Source organism: Strongylocentrotus purpuratus, unplaced genomic scaffold (assembly GCF_000002235.5).
Source record: "Strongylocentrotus purpuratus isolate Spur 01 unplaced genomic scaffold, Spur_5.0 spur5_scaffold_9, whole genome shotgun sequence".
Lineage (NCBI taxonomy): Eukaryota > Metazoa > Echinodermata > Echinoidea > Camarodonta > Strongylocentrotidae > Strongylocentrotus > Strongylocentrotus purpuratus.
The window spans coordinates 17,271,847-17,294,318 of record NW_022145615.1 but is presented as its reverse complement, the minus strand read 5'-3'; the positions used below and the strand labels follow the sequence as shown (position 1 = coordinate 17,294,318).

Here is a 22,472-nt window from a genome sequence, read left to right as displayed (position 1 = left end):
TTTAATATACCTCTTCAAGGATTTGAGTTCTGTAACTCATCCTGAAGTCGAAAAATTTGTTTCTATTGATGACTAAGACCACCAGTAGAAAGTTTTCTCATTTTCTGTTACATAGACATTGGACCTAAACCTTTTTCCTTTAATTTATGCAGGGGTGAGAACAACAAGTACACCATGCAGCAAGCTCTAGTGGCCATTAACCAGGCTCTGAAGAAGAAAGAGGAGGAGCTTATGTCGTGCATGACAAAGAGTATTAGCGCCCTCAAAGTTCAACTGGCAAGCAGTGAAAAGGACCTGGAACAACGTCTCAAGAAACTGCAATGTGTAAGAGAACTGTTTTGCTGTTAGTTATCTCTGGGGTGTTCCAGTTGAGACGGAAGAAATGAGTTGAATAATAATAATAATAAACTACTTACTTTTGAATCTTGTGGGTTGGTCGCGTTACACAGCCCTTTATGAAACGAAAGCGTGAGTTAACGCGACCTTTCATTCTGTCAAGTTCAGTAATGGTAATGAATAAATTGAGTTGGCCATTGGGTGGTAGAGCATGAACTACAGTGGGGTTGACTGCAAGCTCTGCTCGGAGTTCTACAACGGCAGTCTAGACAGTGGGAATTTACATTTCTTATTAATGATTCATTCGTATAGAATTAACAAGAGGTTAAACTGGACAAAAGATTTACTCTCAAAAATGTGTATCATGTTGCATTATTATCATACCCTGGTGGCATATACTCCATGTTTTATCTCATCAAAGATATACAGAGTTTGGGCTTGGGTTAATATTAGCTATGGTTGTTTCACAAAGACTAAGATCGACTGGAGTTGGACTTGAACCATGGCAGGCCATTCATGCGACTGGTTGCTCTCACCATTGGTCTCTCAAGGGATGTCACAAATCTACAGAACTCTTATTTTTTGATAGTTTATTATTGAAGGAAAAACATTATCTAAAGATCATAATTTCCAAGTTTTTTTTCCCTCTAATTTTACATCAGGTTCAAGACTTTTTAAGGGCATAAATCACCTGCCATTGTTCAAGTGCAACTTTAAAGGGAGTGGGTAGTCAGTTTCCATGTGCAGAAGGCTATAATTCGCTGACACCAGACTTGGTGGAAATACCATTAATGGGAGTACAAATCTGCACACAGCAAACCCGTTGGCCCGTCAAGAATTACCCCCTAGTCTCTCGGAGCATGCTCGGAGATTATTCGGGCGAAGGAAAAGCAAAGCATTACATAAGGTATAATGGTCATAAAACTCAAGGCTAACCCTGGTGATTGACAACACCTGTTATTTGGGTAAACACCCGAACGGTGTCGAATTCCCCATGAGAGCTGACTTCTATGTGACTTTAATTAGTCAATCTTAGTCTTTGTGAAACATCCCTTGGTTTAATTTAAAACTTTGGTTTCTTGTTGTCTCCAATGAAGTTTTAAATTTGATGGGGAAACACAGCAGTTTTCACTGAGTCAAACATGGTACAATTGATTTTATATCTTTTAGAATTTTTAAGATACCATTTTGGGGGGTATTTTTCCTTTTCAGTCCCATGAGAAGGCAGAGAAAGTTGTTGCTTCTGTAGCTGAGAAGTTCATGAGTGAGCATTCTGAGGTGGCGGAAGAGGTGAGTTCTTTCTCTCTTTTTTTTTATCTCTGTGTTTCACAGTTACGTGACTTGACTCCATTTATAGAGAGCTGCCTTTCAAATGGAAGCCTGCAAGTTTGAATCTATCTTGAGCAGATTGACTGAAACTTCTTCTAGCTTCAAAATTCTCCTGTTTTCCTTCTGACTGACCCTCCATTCCCCCTAGGCAATGGGCTAATTTACAACAAGTCTCATCAGCTTTCCTTCAGTGAACCAGTTCATTACACTAATTCAAATATCACATCATTCCGCCACCATTGTAGATTGAGAAACTCTTGAGTGAGAAGACACCAGGGGACATTCCATCTCTCAACATGTCCATCTCGGTCGACGCCCTGGACGTTACCAAGGTCCTGGATAGCCTCCAGAGCTTCGGCGCAGAGTGGCTGGCCAATCAGAAGACCGAAGAGAGGCCTGCACTGGCTGACAGTGTGAAGGAAATCAAGGAAGGTCAGTTCCTTGGAAAATTAGTCTTAATTTGGCGTTACATGAGGACTCTTTTGCAAGATATTGTTGCCGGGAAGCAGAATATAATTGTATCTCTAATACCTTTCTTTATTTGATTATCAAGAGAAGTGTATGTATATTTTGGATAAATACTAACAAATGTTAAAGGGGGACTGCACTACTTGTAGCTACTTGCACCTTCTATATAGCAAACAATGCCTTAGCGGTACCCGTTAGTCCCCCATGATCCCCTTTTTCTTATGTTAATTAACAGCTGATTTGATGAGATAACCACCTGTCAGTGACCATGCATGGAGGTTTAATCCCTCCTAGCCAAACAATTGCGGATAGGCTTTAATTTGGCAGCACTTGAGGACTGTTTTGCAAGATATTTTTGTCAGCAAGCAGAATATAATTGTATCTCCAATACCTCTCTTTATTTGATAATCAAGAGAAATTAATGGATATTCTGGGTAAAATAATAACACATGATAAGTTATAATAATTGGAAACAAACAACAACCATGGAGTTGTGATCACTATGCGATACTTTGCGGCTGTGTGCAAAATTTGCAGTGCTCAGTCAGGTTGTTGCCAAGATCAGGAAGGGGGGGGGGGGAGGGGCTCTGAGGGTTTTCCTCTTTCTCTCTTAATAGGAGGAACTCCATTACAGTAGGGTTAAGCACTTTAAATCCAGAATATTGTTACTACAGTCAAAACTGCCTATAGCGACCACCCAAGGGAAACACAAAAAGTGATCTTTGTAGACAGGTGGTCTTTGTAGACAGGTTCCTTTAGTACATGATTCAATGAGAAACCATTTTCCAGGGAAACAACAAATGTGGCCTTTGTAGACAGGTGGTCTTTGTGGACAGGTGATTACTAGAGCCGGTTTGACTGTATTATGATGAGAGTAATGACTATGTCCTGTATGTTGGTTTTTTTCAGGAGACAAGCTGAAGGGATACGTTGAGAGTCGAATGGATGCTAAAGGATGTTTCTGGGTTTGTCAGGACTTGGTGGAAGGCATTACCAACCTGTTAGATGATCTGAGCTTTGAGATAAGGTGAGGATTGTACGACACATGCTCCTTAAAGAGAAGGATGAGTTCTGGGAAGAGGTGAAAAAATATGTTTGCGTTATCATTGTATTATGCAAGTGTGGAAGAACATCAGATACAAAATGTTCCATGAAAAGCATGGCTCTTTAAATGCCTTAATATTCTTAATATGGCATGTAACATCATAAAAATTTTACGCCACATGTTTTTGTAGTCCCATATACATCTTCCTGTGTACAGTGCTTGTAACTTTACCAAGACTTTTCAAAATTTCTAATCAATTTGATGATTCCAGAACCTCGCAGTACACACCAATACTAATATGCTAGATTATCATTTTGTACTGATTGATTTCACACTGTTTCTTTCACAATGCAATCACATGACCAGAACTCAATTTAAGTCAAATAGGACTTTTGCAGGAATTACTTTTTTGAGATGGCCTCTTGCTCAAATGGATTCTTACTTATTTCTCTCGAGTGTTCTTTTGTTATCATTGGTAAAAAGCCTTGTTGGAAAAGAAATTCTGGATTAATTTTCTTCAAGGCACTAGTGCATGTACCTTGTTAAGCATTAAATTGAATTCAAGTTCATTCTAACAAACTGCATTTTATAGCTGTCTTCCATTCAAAAAGAATTTTTAAAGATATATGTGCCATATAGAAATTGATGCTTCAAGACCTCGTAACTCATTATTTAATCAGCTTATCTATAAGGCCCTAAAAAGAAAGATGTTGTATTGCCCTTTGTGACTGACCCAAAACTTTTGAAATTGACGGTCGGCTTTTTAAAGAGTTTTTTTTTTTACTGTTTTTTTTTAGAAAAAAATTGTGCTAAAGCTTTCAAAACTGAGAAATATCAGCTCAAAGAGAGAGTTGAAAAAAAAAAAAAGCTTTCCGACCAATCGACCCATGTTTTGGCACCTAAAGGGCAATACATCATTTTTTTTTTTTTTTAGGCCTAACATGAGTTTGTATCATTTATCACATGTAGAAAGGACATTATCACTCATGGCTGGGAGGATTTAACTGTCCAAGAGGGTTCACTTTGCGTTGCCCAGTATTATCAAGATAACCGCTGGTACAGAGCGAGGGTGGAGAAACTCAAAGAGGTATGTATTCACCCATTACCATGTCCAAGATTAGAACTGGGGAAGATATAATCTACCTGGTGTAAAGTGGACATTGATTGAGAACTGAAAAGTCTTTTGTGTCCTTGAAAGGCAAGACATTGAGCTACTTTTGGTACTCCATATTAAACCAGTAGAGAGATGGGGACGTGGTAGGCTGACGAAAGCCTTTGTGATGGTAATTGCCATATGCCCTCACGGTGACCACATGGTAGGAAGTGGAGATGATGCACATTGTGTGCTTGATCGAATCTGATTGCCAGTGTAATAATAGTCTGTACAAAATGCTCAGAGAGTACTGATACTGATAACTCCAGATTTATTATTATTACTTCATCACTTAGTGTGGAAGAGTATCTTAAAAATTGTCCCATGAAAGAAATGGCTCAATTAAAAGCTAAAGGCTGTGGACCACACTTTCATGCCACATGTTTGTGTAGCCCCATTTGGCATAAAAGTATTGGTGTATAATTACTATGAGGATTTGGAATCATCAAAATTGTAAGATGTTAGCCCTGTACTGTTCAAAGTCACATTCACTGTGCATAGAAATGTATATATATATATTTATTTTTTTTTAAAGAAAAAAATATATACATTTCTATGCACAGTGAATGTGACTTTGAACAGTACAGGGCTAATATCTTATAATTTTGATGATTCCAAATCCTCAGAGTAATTATACACCAATACTTTTATGCTAAATGAACAACCTTTCATGATCGCTTCCTTCATAATGCAATTCGTGGTATGATCCCCAATCACGGCACTTATGTCCTTTGGCAAGGCATTAATTTACATTTGCCACACTCGACCCAGGTGAGGTAAATGGATACCTGGCAGGAATCAATTTCTTCAAATACTTAAACGCTGAAATGGCAGCTAGGCTAAAGCCGGGGTAATAATTGAACAGTTCACCTCGGAATAGAATTTCTAGATGGACGGCGCTATATAAATGCCTATTATTATTGTTTTTATTGATCACTCAAACTCTACTTTATCTTTGAATACCCTTGCATTCTCTTCTAGCACACAGCAGAGGTACGTTGGTTGGACTATGCACATGGTGATGAGGTTCAGTTGAGTCACATCCAGCCTCTAAGAGAACGCTTCACAGCCATTCCTTTCCAGGTTAGTCACAAACATCAGCTTAAAGAGAAGGTTGGGTTCTGGGAAGAGGTGAAAAATAATTTGTGAGCATTATCATTGTACAGTATTATGCAAGTGTGGAAGAACATCAGAAAAAAAATGTTCCCTGAAAAGCATGGCTGTTCAAATGCCTTAATATTCTAAATATGGCATGTAACATCATAAAAATTGGGACAGATTTTTATGCCACACGTTCGTGAAGTCCCATACACATCTTACTTTGTAGGTCTGGAGTCTCCCCCCCCCCCCCCCCCCCCCCCCCCCCCAACATTGTTGCCTGCATTTCAGTAGAAACCTTCAAAATCAGACTTTCAAAATTCAGGGGGGAAAAAAAAAAAAAAAATTCTCAAGATTTTGGCTATCAAATACTCAAAAAAACATGCATTGCTAGAATTATTTTGTCATTTAGAGTTGGTGTAGACCATGTTTTTTTATATTAAGTGACTCTTCATGACTTTGATAAGAGCCAAAACATGCGAGCCGCCATTTCGTATTATAATGTAGGCACACAATTTGTTTTCCATTGCCAATCAATCAAATGTGGAATTGATATGGCTGGGACTATTGAAAACTACTTGTTGAATCTTGTACCTTTCAGGGTTTGGAGTGCTCACTCTTTGCTGATATGTCTGAAGAGATGCCTCGTCAAGCTCGCTGGGAGTTCACTGATCTCGTCTCTAACATGCTGTTGGACTGCACTGTCATCAGGAAGGTAAGAGATCGTTACAGTAGGTTTTGATCAGTATCTAGGCAAAGGCATCAACCAGCAATTCCAAGGCTAAGGCTTTGACCCCCTGATGACCAAGGCTTGAAACCTCAAGACAAAGGCATTGACCAGCAAGTCCGAGGCCAAGGCTTTGACCCCCTGATGACCAAGGCTTGAAACCTTGAGGACAAGGCAAAGGCATTTATAAAGAAAGATAAGGAAATAAACTTGATTGAACAAAGATTGTGATTCATCAGGGATGCCAGTTTTCAGGCAATAGCCTGAATTCAGGCCCTAGCGAGTTATTTTCAGACCATAGTTTAGGCTTTTTTGTGTACAAAATAGCTCATTGTAGGTGATTTTCAGGCTCTCTGATCGATTCTAACTGGCATCCCTGGGTTCATACAAACATACAAAAAGAGACAAAGAACATGTATTTTCACAACCAAAACTTGGTTTATTGAAGAACAAATACTATCAATAATACATGTTCCTTTCAAAGTGGTATTTCTGTGTACAGGATGTTTAAGTACTCTAACTGTTTTTGAAATTTAAACAAGATTTTGTGAACTTCTGCAATGCAACTGGATGTACTGATGCCTGAGGTATCTCTAAAAATGATCTGATATACATGTACTAATATCAATGTATGTCTGTATTCAAAACTTTAAAATGATTTTTTTTTTTTTTTTTTTTTTTAAATTATTATTATTATTATTTTTTTTAAATGTATTTTTTTAAAACTTCTTCAGACAATAATTTTTATATAATTGCATTTGGTACTTGGATCATAAGTGCTACAGACCTGGAGTTATGCATCCAAAACTTTGCTTGAAAGAGAAGGCATGAAACTAAAATAATTGATCTAGCTTTGAATGCTCAAGTCTTTATCTGAACAGACTGTAGAATTACCTACTACAGGCCAGAGTAAAATATACAAATTACACATGGTTATTAAAATCACTTGAAAAACAGCTGCTATAAACATGGTGGTGTCCTAACAGGTAACAACTAATGTATGCTGTTCGCATTCAGACTATTTAAATACAATTATTTGTATCAGATGAATTAGAAATTTCGTATCGAGGCACTTCATGAAGACGTATGCATTAGATTTTGTTACATATCGAAAATGGTCTATTGCTTGCAGTGTCTTTCGCACTGTAAGGCCTTTAAAAAAAAAATGTTGTATTGCCCTTTAGGTGCCAAAACATGGTCGGTCTGAATTTTTTTGTTTTACTTAAAAAAAAAATCTAACTCCCTATTTCAGCTGATATTTCACCGTTATGAATACTTTAATACATTTTTTTCTAAAATTCCTTAAAAAAAAAAAAACTTTTTAAAAAGCCAACTGTAGATTTCAAGATTTTTGGGTCAGTCGCAAAGGGCAATACAACATCTTTTTTTTTAAAGGCCTAATGGCATGACCAGTTCTCAACTCTATCTTCCAATATTTGATCCATTTTACCTTCCAATATTTGATCCATTTTACATCTAGTTGGCTTCTGCCGATCAAGGGAAGGTACCTTTGTATCTCATCAGACTTGAACAAACAGAAGGAGAGCAGCAAGACATTGCAGAGACTGTCTGGAATAAAGGTATGTTCATCATTTGGATTGGATTACTACTAACAAACTTTCAAGTACCATACAACCCCAATTCATGTTAGATTGGAGAAAATGAAAAAAGTAAACTTTATTGTAAGAAACTGCTTATGGAAAAAACATTCTTTTAACTCATATCCTTTCATGAGGCCGCATGCATGCTACCGTTATAGCGCTTAGTACACACGAGCGCGCTTATCGACTAGCTGCTTAATTCACGCGAACGAGCCACAGCTTAGCTGCTTTATGCATGCTCGCATTCGTAATATCAGTTATTGTTCATGCTCGTGGTACTGTGCTGAGTTCTTCGCATGCGCTATTGATCGCACCATCAGATTATCTTAAAATAAACTTGGCACAGGGGGGATTTGAGGCTTAGCACAATGGGGATTAGCCCTGTGGCTCTTGGCTGTATTCATTATGGCAGGATAAGAGTTAAATTGTTACAAAATGTATTAAACTTGTTGTATGTCTGTATTGTAGTCTGGATGTAGTCTGGATCTTTTTCCTGGAGTATATAAACATTTGAAATCTCCTTTTGTTAGGTTGCTAGAAATATGGAATCTTCATTCTGCTTCACTGCCTGTATTTATCTCATTGATTGTCTTTGTCTGTGTCCTCTTTTACAGCACAAGATTCAAGAAGTAGCAAGGTAAAAACTATGTTTGAAGTCAGAATATTGACAATTTTTAACCGTCTTCCTTCCTAATCTTGTAAAATCAAACGGTCTATTTGAATTAAGAAATTCCTTCTTTCTTTTTTTGTATGTACATGGGGAGGGGGAGGGGGGGGGGGGAGTTAGGTCTGGTTAGTTCCTGCATTGTTGTGTCTTTTAGCATATTGTCAACATGACATGTATAAGCTGTAGTAAAAAATTGCAACTGCACAATTCATTATTAAAGATAAACTCCAGTTCTGGTAATGCGATTGCATTGTGAAAGAAAAGGTGTGGAATGGATCAGAAACAGTTGATCATGTAGCATGTAAGTATTGGTGTGCACTGCAAGGTTCTGGAGTCATCAAAATCATAATAAATTTGGCCGAGTCTTTGTAAAGTAACAAGCACTTTACACAGAAAGCTATATACGGGACAACACGCATTGTGTCGGGGCTAGTACTACCTTGATGTCCTTGTCTTTCTATGCTCATTACTCAGCCTGTATACATTTTCTTCCAAAATTGTTTGGCACATGTCATTTATTTGTAATCTTGAACATTCAGTGTAAGTTTCGTTTGATTCTGTGAGAATTAATTTTCTTTTTTTTTTACCAGTACTGGAGTTTATCTTTAAAGCCTGTTTATATGACGGATTAAATTTTGATGTTAACATTAGTTCAATGTCATACCACAGATCAATGTCATACCACATCGACCTAACCACAAAGTTTTCTTGGTGTAACATATTAAAGCTTATCTGTACTAGTTTATAGGAGGGATTAGACTGCCCTGCAAGGTCACTGGACAGGTGGTTATCTCATCAATTCAGCTCTCAATTAACATAAGAAAAAGAGGATCATGGGGGACCAATGGTCACCGATTAGGCATTGTTTTCTACATAGAGGGAGCAAGGAGTTAGAAGTAGTGCAGTGTGGCTTTAAAGCATACATGTAAAGCATTATTTCATTTTGGACAGGGACCGATTGCATACCGGGACATCCGTCTGCTTAACGAGGAAGCCAAGGACATCCAGATCTTGAAGGAGGTCGTCAACTCCAGCAAGACAGCGACGCCCGACGATGCAGCCAAGACGACATCCGATGAGGCGGACAAGACCGGCAACGGGGAGGAGGAGGGGCAGAAAGAAGATGGTGAGAAGGACCAAGAAAGTAGGGAGAAGATTGAAGAACCTGAGGAGGGACAAGAGATTCCAGATGAAAGCGAAGATGCAAAGCCTCCCATAATAGAGAAGGAACCTCCAATGAAAGATGAGGAGGAGGAAAGGAAGAAAGAAGAAGGAGAGGTAGAGAAAGAAGAAGAAATTGGGGTTTCTGAGAGTAAGAAAGAAGAAAAGACAAGTGAAGAATCACAAAGAGGTATTACAAATGATGGGATAAAGATGAATGATAAAGGAAGAGGAGAAAGTTGAATTTATGTTTCAAGTGATGAATGCATCTGTGGGTAAATAAAATGAGATTTGTTTTTTTATATGTTGGCACAGTAGCAGTAGAATTAGATTAGACATCAGTACCCAAATTAGTATGTGATGTTTGCACTTTGGCAATCTATTTTTATTCTTCCTCTTGTTATGGCACCATTCAATTTCTGCCAGTCTTTATCCAAATTATTTTCATTTCTCATATCTTGCAAAGCTATGCTGTACATGTATATTATGCATCTGTTTGCTCTCTCTATTCTCTTCTTTCTTTGTCATTCATTCTTCCTTTCCCTTCCTCCTTCCCTCTTTATCTCTCTCTCTCTCTCTCTCTGTTTCTCTTTTTCTGGTCCGCATCTATTTTTCATTCTTCAGTGTTTATTAGAAATGCTTCGCACGTTTGCTTGTTTGCTTTATATCTAGATATCAAACACATAAATGACTATACTCCAAATTAACAGTGCTAACTTTTTGTATTCTCATACACTCTCCTCCTTGCTTCCCTGCTTTCCGAAAGAAGAAGAGAAAGAGTCCTCCAAACCAGAGGAGGAAGAGGGCAAGATGGAGAATGGAGCTGACGGAGAGACAGAAGGAGTGAAGGATGAAGGAAAAGATGGAGGAGAAGGCCAAGAAGACCTTAGTCTAGCACAGAAGCTTGAGAAACAAGGAGACACTGCCCAGGCTGATGGGGGTAAGATTTCGGGAACGTAGCAAGAAAGTCAAGTTCAAAGGATATGATTGCAGGGCCCTCAGGGAGAACATTATTAGTACTGATCACACATAGCTGCCTTACTATCCTGGCTGTTTATTAAAAGCTGTGCTATTGATTCTCAACATTTCAAACACCACTGTATGAAACTCAACTGATTTCACTAAAAATTGGTACTTTAGTGACAATTGATGACACCTAAATAGCAGTAAAATACAATTTTTTAACTTACCGATGTTAGAAAGAACAATTACAAAATTCAAATTGTTAGTCTAGTGCTAACTTGCCGATCAGCCACATCAGCATTTATGTAATATAAGTGTATTGACTATTCATGTGTGCAAATGCTGCCTATTAACACGTAATGCAGTGCTAGAGGTCAATACGCATTAGCATTGACTCTCTATGCTTTGCTGGAGTGGTACTGATGAGGTTTCTCTGTGCAAACAAGATTCATTATTTGTAGTAGTAGTTTTATTAGATTCATTAACATATCCAGTTAAAATTTGTTAAGGAAAGGTACAGGGCTCGAATCCATTCCAAAGCTCTAATGTTCTTTGGCAAGACATTCTACATTTGCCACACTTGACCCAGGTGAAGTAAATGGATATTCTTAGGAATTCCTTGAAACTTCAGTACCTTCATTAGGGCAGCTAGGCTGAGCCAGGGTAATAATTTAAAGAACATTGGAAGTGCATAGAGACATTGATAAATACATGTACCTGTATGTGGTATTGTTATATCATTGGAGTGAGTACAAAAGGAATCTTTTTCCATAAAGACCACCTGCCTATAGAGAATGGTAAGCAACGCTGTTTTATACGTACAGTCATTCCTGCTTTAATAGCCACCTGTCTACAGAGACCACATTTTTTTGTTTCCCCTGATAATGGACTCTCATTGAAACTTGTGCTAAAGGAACCTGTAGATAAGGACCACCTGCCTATAAAGACTGCTTTTCTTTTCTCCCTTGAGCGATCTTTATAATCAGGTTTCACTGTACCTTCAATTCATTTCAACTTTTAAAAATGTCCATCTTGTTGCAGTTCCCACAGGAACGCCCATGTCCCCCATGGCGTTCATCGCAGCCCATGGCAGCTACACGGCTATCAACGGCATCAGTAGTACTGAGAACAGCCAAGCCATGGCACCGTTTGCTGGACCACAGCCGCAGCTCGACGCAGGCTGGTATCAACACTATGCAAGCCACTATGCTCTCACCAGTATGGGGTATGTCTTCATTCATATCATTACGCTTTAATTATTGTATATCACGTCTCTACTATAGTTTATTAAATGTAAATTATATGTTAAAGTTGCTCATGCAGTATAGAGGGCAGCACACACTGGAGCATAATACCCGTTAGCTCAGTGTTATGTAGTGATCGCCAAGATGCCTACATGTACTCCACGAACGTCTTTATACCCAGGCATGAACATCTTTTAGTATTGATGAAGAACTTGTACAACTCCACTATTGTGTTTGTGTATAATTTGCATGATCTGTCAATTTCTACTTTCATTTTTGATCTAGTTAATATCAAATTGCCTCCTTTGATAGAGTACTGTGGCAATATAGAGCATAGCTATTTCACAAGACAAAAAGAAGATGGATATTTACTTCTTCCAAAATTTAGCAGTGAATTTTAGAATAGATTACCTATTAATATCATAATAACAAGGTTTTGAAATAGCTTTAGGAATTCTGTTACAAGTCATTTGTTGAACTAATCAGGAATAACAAATCCTTGCAAATAGTCTGCCTTTTCCTCCTTATGTAGATAAATTGTCACTTTAATGAGATATATTCGGCTGATAAAAATGTATTATAGTTTTGTTTCAAGTATTCATATTATATTCTGTTCTCTTTATTTCTTTCTCTGTATTTTCCCTTTTCTTGATCCCTCCTTCCTTACCTTTCCCTTCTTTTCACCTTCTTCTCTCTTCTTTCCATTCCTTCCTCCCTCTCCCTATCATAACCTCCCTCTCACTTTCCATCTCTCCCTTATCTCACTTTCCATCTCTCCCTTCTCTTACTTTCCATCTCTCCCTTATCTCACTTTCCATCTCTCACTTCTCTCACCTTCCATCTCTCACTTCTCTCACTTTCCATCTCTCCCTTCTCTCACTTTCCATCTCTCCCTTCTCTCACTTTCCATCTCTCCCTTCTCTCACTTTCCATCTCTCCCTTCTCTCACTTTCCATCTCTCCCTTCTCTCACTTTCCATCTCTCCCTTCTCTCACTTTCCATCTCTCCCTTCTCTCACTTTCCATCTCTCCCTTCTCTCATTTTCCATCTCTCCCTCCTCCCATCTCCTTCTCTTTCTCCTTGCATCACCCTTTCTCTTCATTCACTATTGTATCCAGGCTTCCTGCAGGCATGGCTGCTAGTGGAGATGCTTACGGCATGGGTATGTATACAAGATTAGAATAGAAATTGTATATGTATGATGATAGTACTGATAAATAGTATCCAGAGTTTTATAGCGCTAAGCATAAAAAGAAGAGATTTGTTGAGTTCTGATTGTGATTAGATTTGTGTTGTTTTGAAATAGAAGAAGAGAGAAGAATGTTAGGTGGAGTAATCAAAATTATTTTACAAAGAACAATTGCAAATTGATATTTACACAAGCATGAGAAAGCTAAAAAGGTGTTCAAAATTCAAATTTGTTAGTGTGAAGATATGCCTTCAAATCTCACAGATATATCTTGTTAAAACAAACTTCAAAAGGCTTGGAAAACATCTTGTTCAGGGAATCTTTTCTGTCTTGCCCTAGAGTAATTCTACTATTCTATTTCCGTGTTTTAAAAAGTTTCATGTAGTTTCTCTTTCTCCTCTATGTTTACAGTGCCAGGTTCCCATCTTGGAGTCCATGTTGCCACCCCTATGACAGCAGATGGAACATTCTGGGCTGCCAGGGTCAGAGGTCATGAGCAAGAGATCCGATTCAGGAGGCTCATGCATGAGATCAGGTAGCTAGGCTCTCAATCTTGTATCAACAGACCTTTGTGCTTATAGTATACTTGTCTTTGATCAGCTTAAATATCTATGGTATACATATATATCAACCAACATTTAGAAGTAGACAAGGCCTGAATTTTGTTGTCCTTTAAAGTTTAAACAGATTCTATTCAAGATGGCTTCTTTTAGGCCATTTATATAAAAAAATCATGTTGAGTCCGCCCGCTTCCTTTTTGGAGGCCGCCTCCTGTTTTTTTTTTTTTTAAATGAGTAAAAACATGAAAAACATATTGCTAAAGTGATCAATTTCAGATTTAAATTGCTGGCAGCCCTTTTGGAAGAAAAAAATAGGGTCTCCTTCCTACTTTTCACAAAGGCAGGATGCTAAACATGTTTTTGTTTTTAATTGTCTTGTCATTTTCAATGTAAGCATTTTGTCTTTTAGGGTCTTCTTTATCTTGTTGACACTTGATCATTGATCAAACTATATTGATGTTACCTTCATGTTTATCTCTCTCTTGTTCTCTCTCGCTCTCTCTCTCTCTCTCTCCCTCCCTCTCTCTCTCATTCCCTCCCTCCCTCCCTCTATCTCCTCCTATCCCACAGTGCTCCTGCCGACCCACTGACCATAGATCAGCTTCATAGAGGTAAGATGGTGTGTGCCTTCCAACATGATGTGGGGCATTGGTGCAGGGCTAAGGTGGAGGAAATCGCTCAGGATGTGGTGAGTCTCAACTCTATTCTTATTTCAGGAACAGTTTTATGTTGTATTAATCATTGGTGTCATCTATGCTTGGAAGGGGATAAGCAACTGAATCATTGTAACCCTCTGGTCTCTCTCCCCCCCCCCCCCCCCCCCGATGAAACCGATCGGGTGGACCACTGCATCAGGGCTAAGTTGGTGACTCTCCTCGACATGGGGCCTCCATTTCACATCCTATCTGAGGGACATTGTTTGCCTGGCAGAAGGGTGCAGATGGGGGATATACGCTATCATAACAACACATTCCATACTTTTGACAACGCTTTCACTAGGTTATGCAAAACATGCCAGTCAGTTCAACCTCCAAACTACAGTGGTATTATTACTTTGGTAATAACAACCAAACAGTAAAAACAATTATTAAAACAAATACAAAATGAGTTTTCGCCTACTGCCATGTAGGTATACAGCAAGTTTTTCTTGAGAATTTCTTGATCGCCTATTGATCTAAGGAATTGTTTGAGGAAAAATCTCCCCCCCCCCCCCATTGGTTTCATGTGGCAAGTTTTCTTGCTTTGAATGACATTTGTAGTGTATTTGACCTCTTGATATTTTACCCTTTTGTGTCTCTCTTGGGATTGCTATTATCAAAAGGTATGTGGGTGCTTTAGTAGAAGCTTTCTGTTTTTGTCTTTTAAGGCACTTTTGTTTCACATGTTTCTTTTAAAGCCCCACTGCACTACTTATAGCCACTTGCGCCCTCTATATAGCAAACAATGCCTAATCGGTGACTGTTGGTCCCCCATGATCCTCTTTTTCTTATGTTAATTGAGAGCTGATTTGATGAGATAACCACCTGTCAGTGACCTTACAGGGTAGTCTAATCCCTCCTATAAACTAGTACAGACAGGCTGTAAGATTTGTTTATTTAGTCATTGGACTGCAAAATGTAATTAATCTTTTCAGTCACAGCACCTGTAATATTTATTACTTTTTTCACAGGAATAGGATTCCTCATAGTTGCTACAGGTTGTTGAGTCGAATGAGAACAAAAAAATGAGAAAAAGAATTCATCACTTTGTAAAAGGCAGAGATCTTGTGAAGTTTGACTGGAGCCTTCAGTCTTTCAGTGGTAGCATAGTGAAAAATTATTAATTTCATCAACAAAACAAAGGAGAAGTGTCCTTTAACAATATTGAACCTAATACCGAGATGCCAATTCAAGATGACGATAAACACTCTTTTTGCTCATCTCCTCCCTATTCATAACTTTGTTACAATTTGAATGTGAAAGAAAATTGTATCTTGGCACAGAAACAATAAATGATAATTATGTAGTGGTGGTTATTTCTTTTTACATGACTGCTAAGAGAGATAGAGCAACGTCGATCTGGCGCTGCTCAGTGGCTGCCGGGCTCACGATCAATTGGGCAAAAAGAATTTCCGTTTCGGTTTAATAAAATTTGGAGTGGACTATTAGGCTAATATTATTATTATTATTATTATTAAGAAAGCATAAATGCTAGTTAGTAAGCGACCAGAAAACCGGGTCGCCAGAATACGAGACCACTGCTTTACCGACTGAGCTATTGCACCTCCTCTAGAGCACCTCCTATAATTACTTTACATCTTGAATCAATGTGATAGATACATCTGTATTTTTTTTCTCGACTTCAATCCCCAGGTTCATGTGAGATTGATTGACTTTGGATCGGTAGCTACACTGGACTGTAAACAGCTCAAAGCATTGGATGTTAGGCATGGAGTCTATCCATTCCAGGTAAGCCTTTATGACTTTTGTTATTATAAGTGATATCTTCTATTTATTCTTCTTCATGTGTTGATAAAGTGTATCCATCATGTTTGCTGTGTAGGCATTTAAGAGTATATTTTAGTAAATTAGACCAAGACAAGTTGATATTCGGTTTTACATCAGCCTTATAATGGGAAGAAATACGGTTATTGCACTTGTGTGCCATCATATCCTTTGTGATACAAACCATGAACTTGTAAATGTAATTCAGTTTAATAATAGATAAAGCATCAAAAACATCAGAAGCAGATGTTTTTCATGTTTACATTGGCATAAATAACAGCTCACAAAGTAATTTGTATATTAAGTAGGTATATGTTATAAGCAGAAACATTATACTAGGAATGCCAATAAGTGGCAATCCCAAGTCTTTTGTTAAGAATATGATGATAATAATAATCTGGATTTATATAGTGCTTAATACAAAATTCCATCTCTAAACGCTTTACAGATACTACTTTATATTATTACAATGAATATTTAACATATAAAATAGCAGTTATAACTCTTAACTTTGTGTTGATTTGTAGGCATTTGAGTGCAGTCTAGCCAAGAAGGAGCTGACGAGTTTCTCTGAGGGCACCAGACAGCTGTTTCACCAGCTGACTGCTAATAAACTAATCACTGCCAAAGTGGTGAGTAGTACATCTCTACGTGGTGATTCCACATACATGTATGCCCTTGTGTCCGTTGCTCGATCAATTCAATTCCATCAAGGTTTATTAAAACATGACTGGCCATCACAGACAGAATTATACATGTTTTTACAGTGCAAGTAAAATTACAATATTTATACAAATTGCAACAAATAAGAAAACACATTAAACTGAAAGAATTGCCAATTTCATCACTTTATACTCAATTTCAACCGCGACAACGATCATTGAATATTATAAAATCGCATATCCAATATGTTCATTTGAACCAAATTCATGACCCCATACCAAAACTTTGTAATACCTTTAATGTGTGCTCTTTGTCCAACAGGATGCAGTCTCAGACTTTGTGGTGTATGTGTCTCTCTTCTTGACCGCTGAGGGAGGCGAAGTTGTAGATGTTGTAGCTGAACTGGCAAAGAATGGTAAGCAACGTTGTTTCTTTAACGACTACCTGTATAGAAAGACCACCTGTCTACAGAGACCACATTTTTTTGTTTCCCTTGAAAATGGACTCAGTATGTTTCCATGATCTCTATTAATCACAAATGAGACAAAGATATTTTCAGGTTATTGTTCTACCATATGCAATCAGAGTTTTACCCCAGTTTTAAGTTAGATGATGAAGTATCTATATTCTATTCCTCTTTGGCATAGAAGATTCATGTAGAAGGTCCCTTAACCCTACGTTAACTGGGGGGGGGGTCAATTTGACCCCCCCCCCCCTGTAGAAATTTTGCGACTACTCCGAAACCGCGGCAGATATAAAATTTTCCTTTCATGACTTTTTTCTTTTGAATCTTACGCATCTTTTAAAACAATTTTTTTGAAAATCGGACGTATAGTAACAAAGTCACGTGACCTTTTATCTTCGCATGTCAGCCCGAAAATTGCTCATTTTTGTGATTTGTGTACAAAACATATGGAAATGTCATTTTTCCTAAAAAGAGATAAAACATTAGTTATTTAGTCTTGTTTAAAGTTTAGGTGTTTGTTTTGGGGTCAAAATAGTTGAATTGTAGTTATTAAAGAAATAAAACAACAAAACCCCCCCCCCCCCCCAGTAAAAACCTGATCTGAAATAGCCCAGTTAAAATAGGGTTAAAGCCTATCTGCACTGGTTTGGCCAAGAGGGATTAGACCTCCCTGTGTAGTCACTGGCAGAGGGTTATCTCATCAAATCAGCTCTCAATTAACATAAGAAAAAGGGGACCATGGGAGATCAACGGGTACCCCTAAGGCATTGTGGGCTATATAGAGGGCGTAAGTAGCTGTAAGTAGTGCAGTCCGCATAAAATGTTCTCCCCTTGTACTGATGATTTGTATTGAGGATCGATCAAACTTCTTGTTGCAAGAACAATTCACTCTTTCATTGAAAATCAATTATTTTCTGCATGTTTGTCACATTTTAACTTTTAACCTTTTATTTTGCTGTTATTTGTCTTCCTTCCAAACAGAGGATCCAACCAGAGGGACTAAAGGCAAGCCAGAAAGCACACATTCTCAACCCAAAGGGTCAGTAGGTCATATGTGTGTGTGTGTGTGTGTATAATTGGGTTCTTACAGACGTGTGTCAATAAGATATGATTATTTACGTCTGGGGACCAACCTTAAACGTAACCATCCGAAAGAGGTGACTCAGTTTCGAACCTGCGTCCTCGGCTGAATCAGTTTGTAACTTCCGAATTGTTAGCTGGATTACAGGCGCACGCCACAACGCCCTGTTTCTCATGTAGCCTTGCTCATGACACTTGAGCTGTATTGCAGAGGTGTAAGAGATGAGTGGTTTAAATACTTGACTTGAGGTGAAAGGGTCAACAGTGTGATTCTGACATAACACTTATGTTCTTAAAGAGAAGCGAGAGGTGAAAAATAAGTTGTGAGCGTTATCATTTTCATTATATGCAAGTGTGGAAGAACTTAAGAGGAGAAATGTTCCTTGAAAAGCATGGTTCTTCAAATGCCTTCATATTCTAAATATGACAAATAACAGCTTAAAATTGAGGGCCAATTTTTAGGCCACATGTTTGTGTAGTCCCATGTACATCTTTCTGTGTACAGTGCTTGTTACTTTACAAAGACCGGGCCAAATTTCTTATCATTTTGATGACTCCAGAACCTTGCAGTGCACACCGATACTTATATGCTACATGATCAACTTTTTCTGATCGATTTGACACTGTTTCTTTCACGATGCAACCGCATGACCAGAACTCAACTTTATCTTTATATATTCATGCACACTTTGGTATTTATTGTTACTTTTGATGTTCTATTCAAATTCATTTTTCATTCCAAATCCCTAATAATTTGATTGTTTATTCCTTGCAGGACTATGTCAAATGGACTGCCCAAATCTACATCAAGAGTGGGCTTCACCCCAATCCTGAAAGATATGTATAGGTAGGTAACAAACAAACAAACAAACATACAAACAAACATACAAATAAAGAAACAAACATACGGATAAACAAACAAACAAACAAACATATAAACATACAAGCATGCTACACATTGTAATCTTTGTTATGCTCCTCCTCCTCCAGAGTTGTCTGTCTCCTTTCATCTTTCTCAACTTCCATATCTTCCATCTCCATTTTTTATTTTCTTCTACTTTTAAATGTCTTGTCATCACCCTGTTCTATTTTGTCAGGGTTTTTTTCCTCTTAGAAAGGCAGATTTTTTTTTCACGCTGTAACTCAACGGCTACTGAATTTTCTGATTCCTGTATGCTTCATACACGGATCACATGGTCCACAAAAGAAATGGGTCAAATTTGTAAAACCATTCCATTCCTTTCTCTCCAATCTCTCTTCTTTGTTTGAATCAGAGTCTGGAATTTACAGTATGAAAACATTTTCTATTTCTTTGCTTTGATGAGAATCAATTATTATTATTATTATTATTATGACAGATATTTTCATCTCATCTTTTGTCCACATGCACAGTAGCATTATTATTTTGTCATTTGTATGAACTTTGCAGGAAGTCACCCCCATTCGTGGCTGATGTCGAAAAAGATTTTGCAAACTTGATCAGTAGTGTGAACACCGAGGTAAGCATGTATTATCCAATAGTTTATATCTTATGTGAATCCTAAATTAATTTTCATTTGTGTTGAAGAAGAGCATGATGAATTAATGGGCTGGCAATGGGTGTAAATCTTGAGGAAAATGTATTGCAAAGTTTGGCTTGTTCTTTGATAACATCTATGCAACATGTTTCAGTCCGTAAACCAATCAAATCATTGACAATGAATGCTTATTACTTAACTAGTTTTGTAACCAAAAACTTATTAATTTTGAAGGAATAAAAAGAACAAGAAAGCTCACAAAATAGTTTTCAACTTTGCCAAAACTGAAACTTCTCTTGAATAGATTGATTGTCTTCATTTTACTTGATAGTCACAGCTAAGTTTAATCCCCTAGTAAGCTGGTGGAGTCAAGTTCACTTGTTTATCTTAATTGCTATCTTCAGCCTGTAAAAATGACTATATTCCTACTATTGAATAGAGAGGTTGATATCTGGCACTCCATCAATCAGTGGACTGTTGTAAAACCAGAAAATTTCTCATGCATGAAATGTTTAAAGGGATTGGGTATCTTTGTTTCAGATTCTAAACAAAATCCTGGATTTAGCTCGTACTGCAATCATAATTATAAACATTTAGGTCAGTCAGATTATCAAGATATTTATGATTTCGAAATCAAAATTTCAAAAAATGTTTTCCCAACAGTTTTTATAATGCTACAGTCTATTGGGGAAAATGAGTATGGTAAAACCGGTCACTCAAGGATTGTTTTTCTTTTTTGAGGCACTTCATGATCATTTTGAAGCGCAATTTGTTAGGGCTTCAATATTACACCATATCACAGACACTGATAACACGAAGGGCCATGCATCTCAGATTTGTAAAACTGGAAACATTGTTAAACAATGTCTTCAATAGGATTTTTATGCCTCCGTTACGAAGTAGCCGGAGGCATTATGTTTTCGGGTTGTCCGTCCGTCCGTCCGTACGTCCGTACGTCCGTACGTCCGTCCGTCCGTACGTCCCGTTCTCGTGATCGCGTTATCTGAAGAACCGATTGATGGATTCCTGCCAAACTTTGGTCATGTATGTTACTTGCAGAGCCGATGAACTGATTAGATTTTGGGGTCACGAGGTCAAAGGTCAAAGGTCACAGGGCTCATTATGTATGCAAAAACAGCTCGTGATCGCGTTATCTGAAGAACCGATTGATGGATTCCTGCCAAACTTTGGTCTTGTATGTATCTTGCAGAGCCGATGAACTGATTAGATTTTGGGGTCACAAGGTCAAAGGTCACAGGTCACAGGGCCCATTAGGTATGCAAAAAGAGCTCGTGATCGCATTATCTCAAGAACCGATCGATGGATTCCTGCCAAACTTTGGTCATGTTTGTATCTTGCAGAGCCGATGAACTGAATAGATTTTGGGGTCACGAGGTCAAAGGTCAAAGGTCACAGGGCTCATTATGTATGCAAAAATAGCTTGTGATCGCATTCTCATTAGAACAGATTGATGGATTCCTGCCAAATTTCGATCATGTATGTATCTTGCAGAGCCAATGAACTGAGTAGATTCATGGGTCATGAGGTCAAAGGTCATGGGCTCATTATGTATCCAAAAATAACTTGTGAACGCATTCTCATTAGAACTGACAGATGGATTACTATTTAACTCAGGACATCTTGCAGAGCCAATGAACTGAGTAGATTTTAGGGTCATCAGGTCAAAGATCAAAGGGTCATATATGTATATGAGAAATTGCTTGTAATCACGATATTCTGAGAACCTCTTAATGGATTACAATTGAACTTGAATTTGAAAAATTTCTTCTGTTTTGGTTTGTAAAATTGCTCTATGACGGAGGCATCATTTTCGACTGCGCGCAGTCGAAGTTCCATCTAGTTGTGATTGGTTCAGATTTGGGAAGGTTTTATGAATGAATCACGAGTGACACCATACTTACTTTTGGAAATTTGCGAAAGTTCCTTGTTTTGTAGTGAGTTCAACAAGGGCTTGATAGTTATCCGTAAGATTTTTAAATTGACAGTATTTGTCCCTTCTTTTTAACCCCATCAAGTCGCAGCAACCTACCCAGATCTATACATTCCCTCCAATGGCCAGAGACCAACGTGCATTCGTCCATGAAATGGCTAACTTATACTGCCTCTCTTCAGATAGCACGGGACAGGAAACGACTAGGCACGTCATCATCACAGCAACAAGGTACTGTGGCCGATATTCAATTCAGTACAATACTTGTGTTAGAAATATGAGTATTTTACCAAGTTTACAGCTTGGATCATAATAATTTTGGATGTTTATATAGCGCACATATCCACCATGCGTGGTGCTCAAGGCGCTCAAACTAATACCCCGGCTCTGCTAGGCAGCCGATTTCGGCACTCACAGTAGATTGATATCTTGCCAAAGGACATTAGTGCCGTGGTGGGACTTGACCCGAGGACCCTGTGATCCACAGTCCAATGACTTATCCACTAGACCGCAACACCTCTAGATAAAATACTCAGTTGAAGCTTTTGGCTAAGTATTTTATAGGCTAAGATTAAGACAGCTCCTGAGCAGACTTGAGCCAATTATTTTGGAGGTCTTGATTGACAGGTATAGGACTATCATAACCAGTTATCTTCAGCTGCGTACAATTATAAAATTGCACATCTAATGCAATGTGATTATTATGCAAACATTTTGAACGACAATGTGATGTCACAATGCTTATCAATAAGTCTTTTGCCGTAAAGTAGA

The 22,472-nt window shown here is 38.0% G+C and overlaps 1 protein-coding gene across 3 annotated transcripts in view; it reads left to right on the top strand.

Annotated features, from left to right (window-relative positions):
- The window catches only part of LOC582810, a 32,275-nt gene that overhangs the window by 5,763 nt on the left and 4,040 nt on the right, over positions 1–22,472 (top strand). For 2 of the 3 annotated variants that reach the window (XM_030976596.1, XM_030976594.1), the window contains exons 5-26: positions 153–324; positions 1,549–1,626; positions 1,911–2,097; positions 3,043–3,160; positions 4,148–4,265; positions 5,313–5,414; positions 6,031–6,144; positions 7,637–7,736; positions 8,372–8,394; positions 9,376–9,550; positions 10,352–10,525; positions 11,590–11,773; positions 12,911–12,954; positions 13,393–13,516; positions 14,112–14,229; positions 15,893–15,988; positions 16,552–16,656; positions 17,009–17,102; positions 18,135–18,192; positions 19,009–19,080; positions 19,663–19,732; positions 21,787–21,932. In XM_030976596.1, coding sequence (XP_030832456.1) covers positions 153–324; positions 1,549–1,626; positions 1,911–2,097; positions 3,043–3,160; positions 4,148–4,265; positions 5,313–5,414; positions 6,031–6,144; positions 7,637–7,736; positions 8,372–8,394; positions 9,376–9,550; positions 10,352–10,525; positions 11,590–11,773; positions 12,911–12,954; positions 13,393–13,516; positions 14,112–14,229; positions 15,893–15,988; positions 16,552–16,656; positions 17,009–17,102; positions 18,135–18,192; positions 19,009–19,080; positions 19,663–19,732; positions 21,787–21,932 — 2,472 coding nt within the window. The remainder of the gene's footprint in view (positions 1–152; positions 325–1,548; positions 1,627–1,910; positions 2,098–3,042; positions 3,161–4,147; positions 4,266–5,312; positions 5,415–6,030; positions 6,145–7,636; positions 7,737–8,371; positions 8,395–9,375; positions 9,551–10,351; positions 10,526–11,589; positions 11,774–12,910; positions 12,955–13,392; positions 13,517–14,111; positions 14,230–15,892; positions 15,989–16,551; positions 16,657–17,008; positions 17,103–18,134; positions 18,193–19,008; positions 19,081–19,662; positions 19,733–21,786; positions 21,933–22,472) is intronic. The other variant, XM_030976595.1, reaches the window with a different exon arrangement.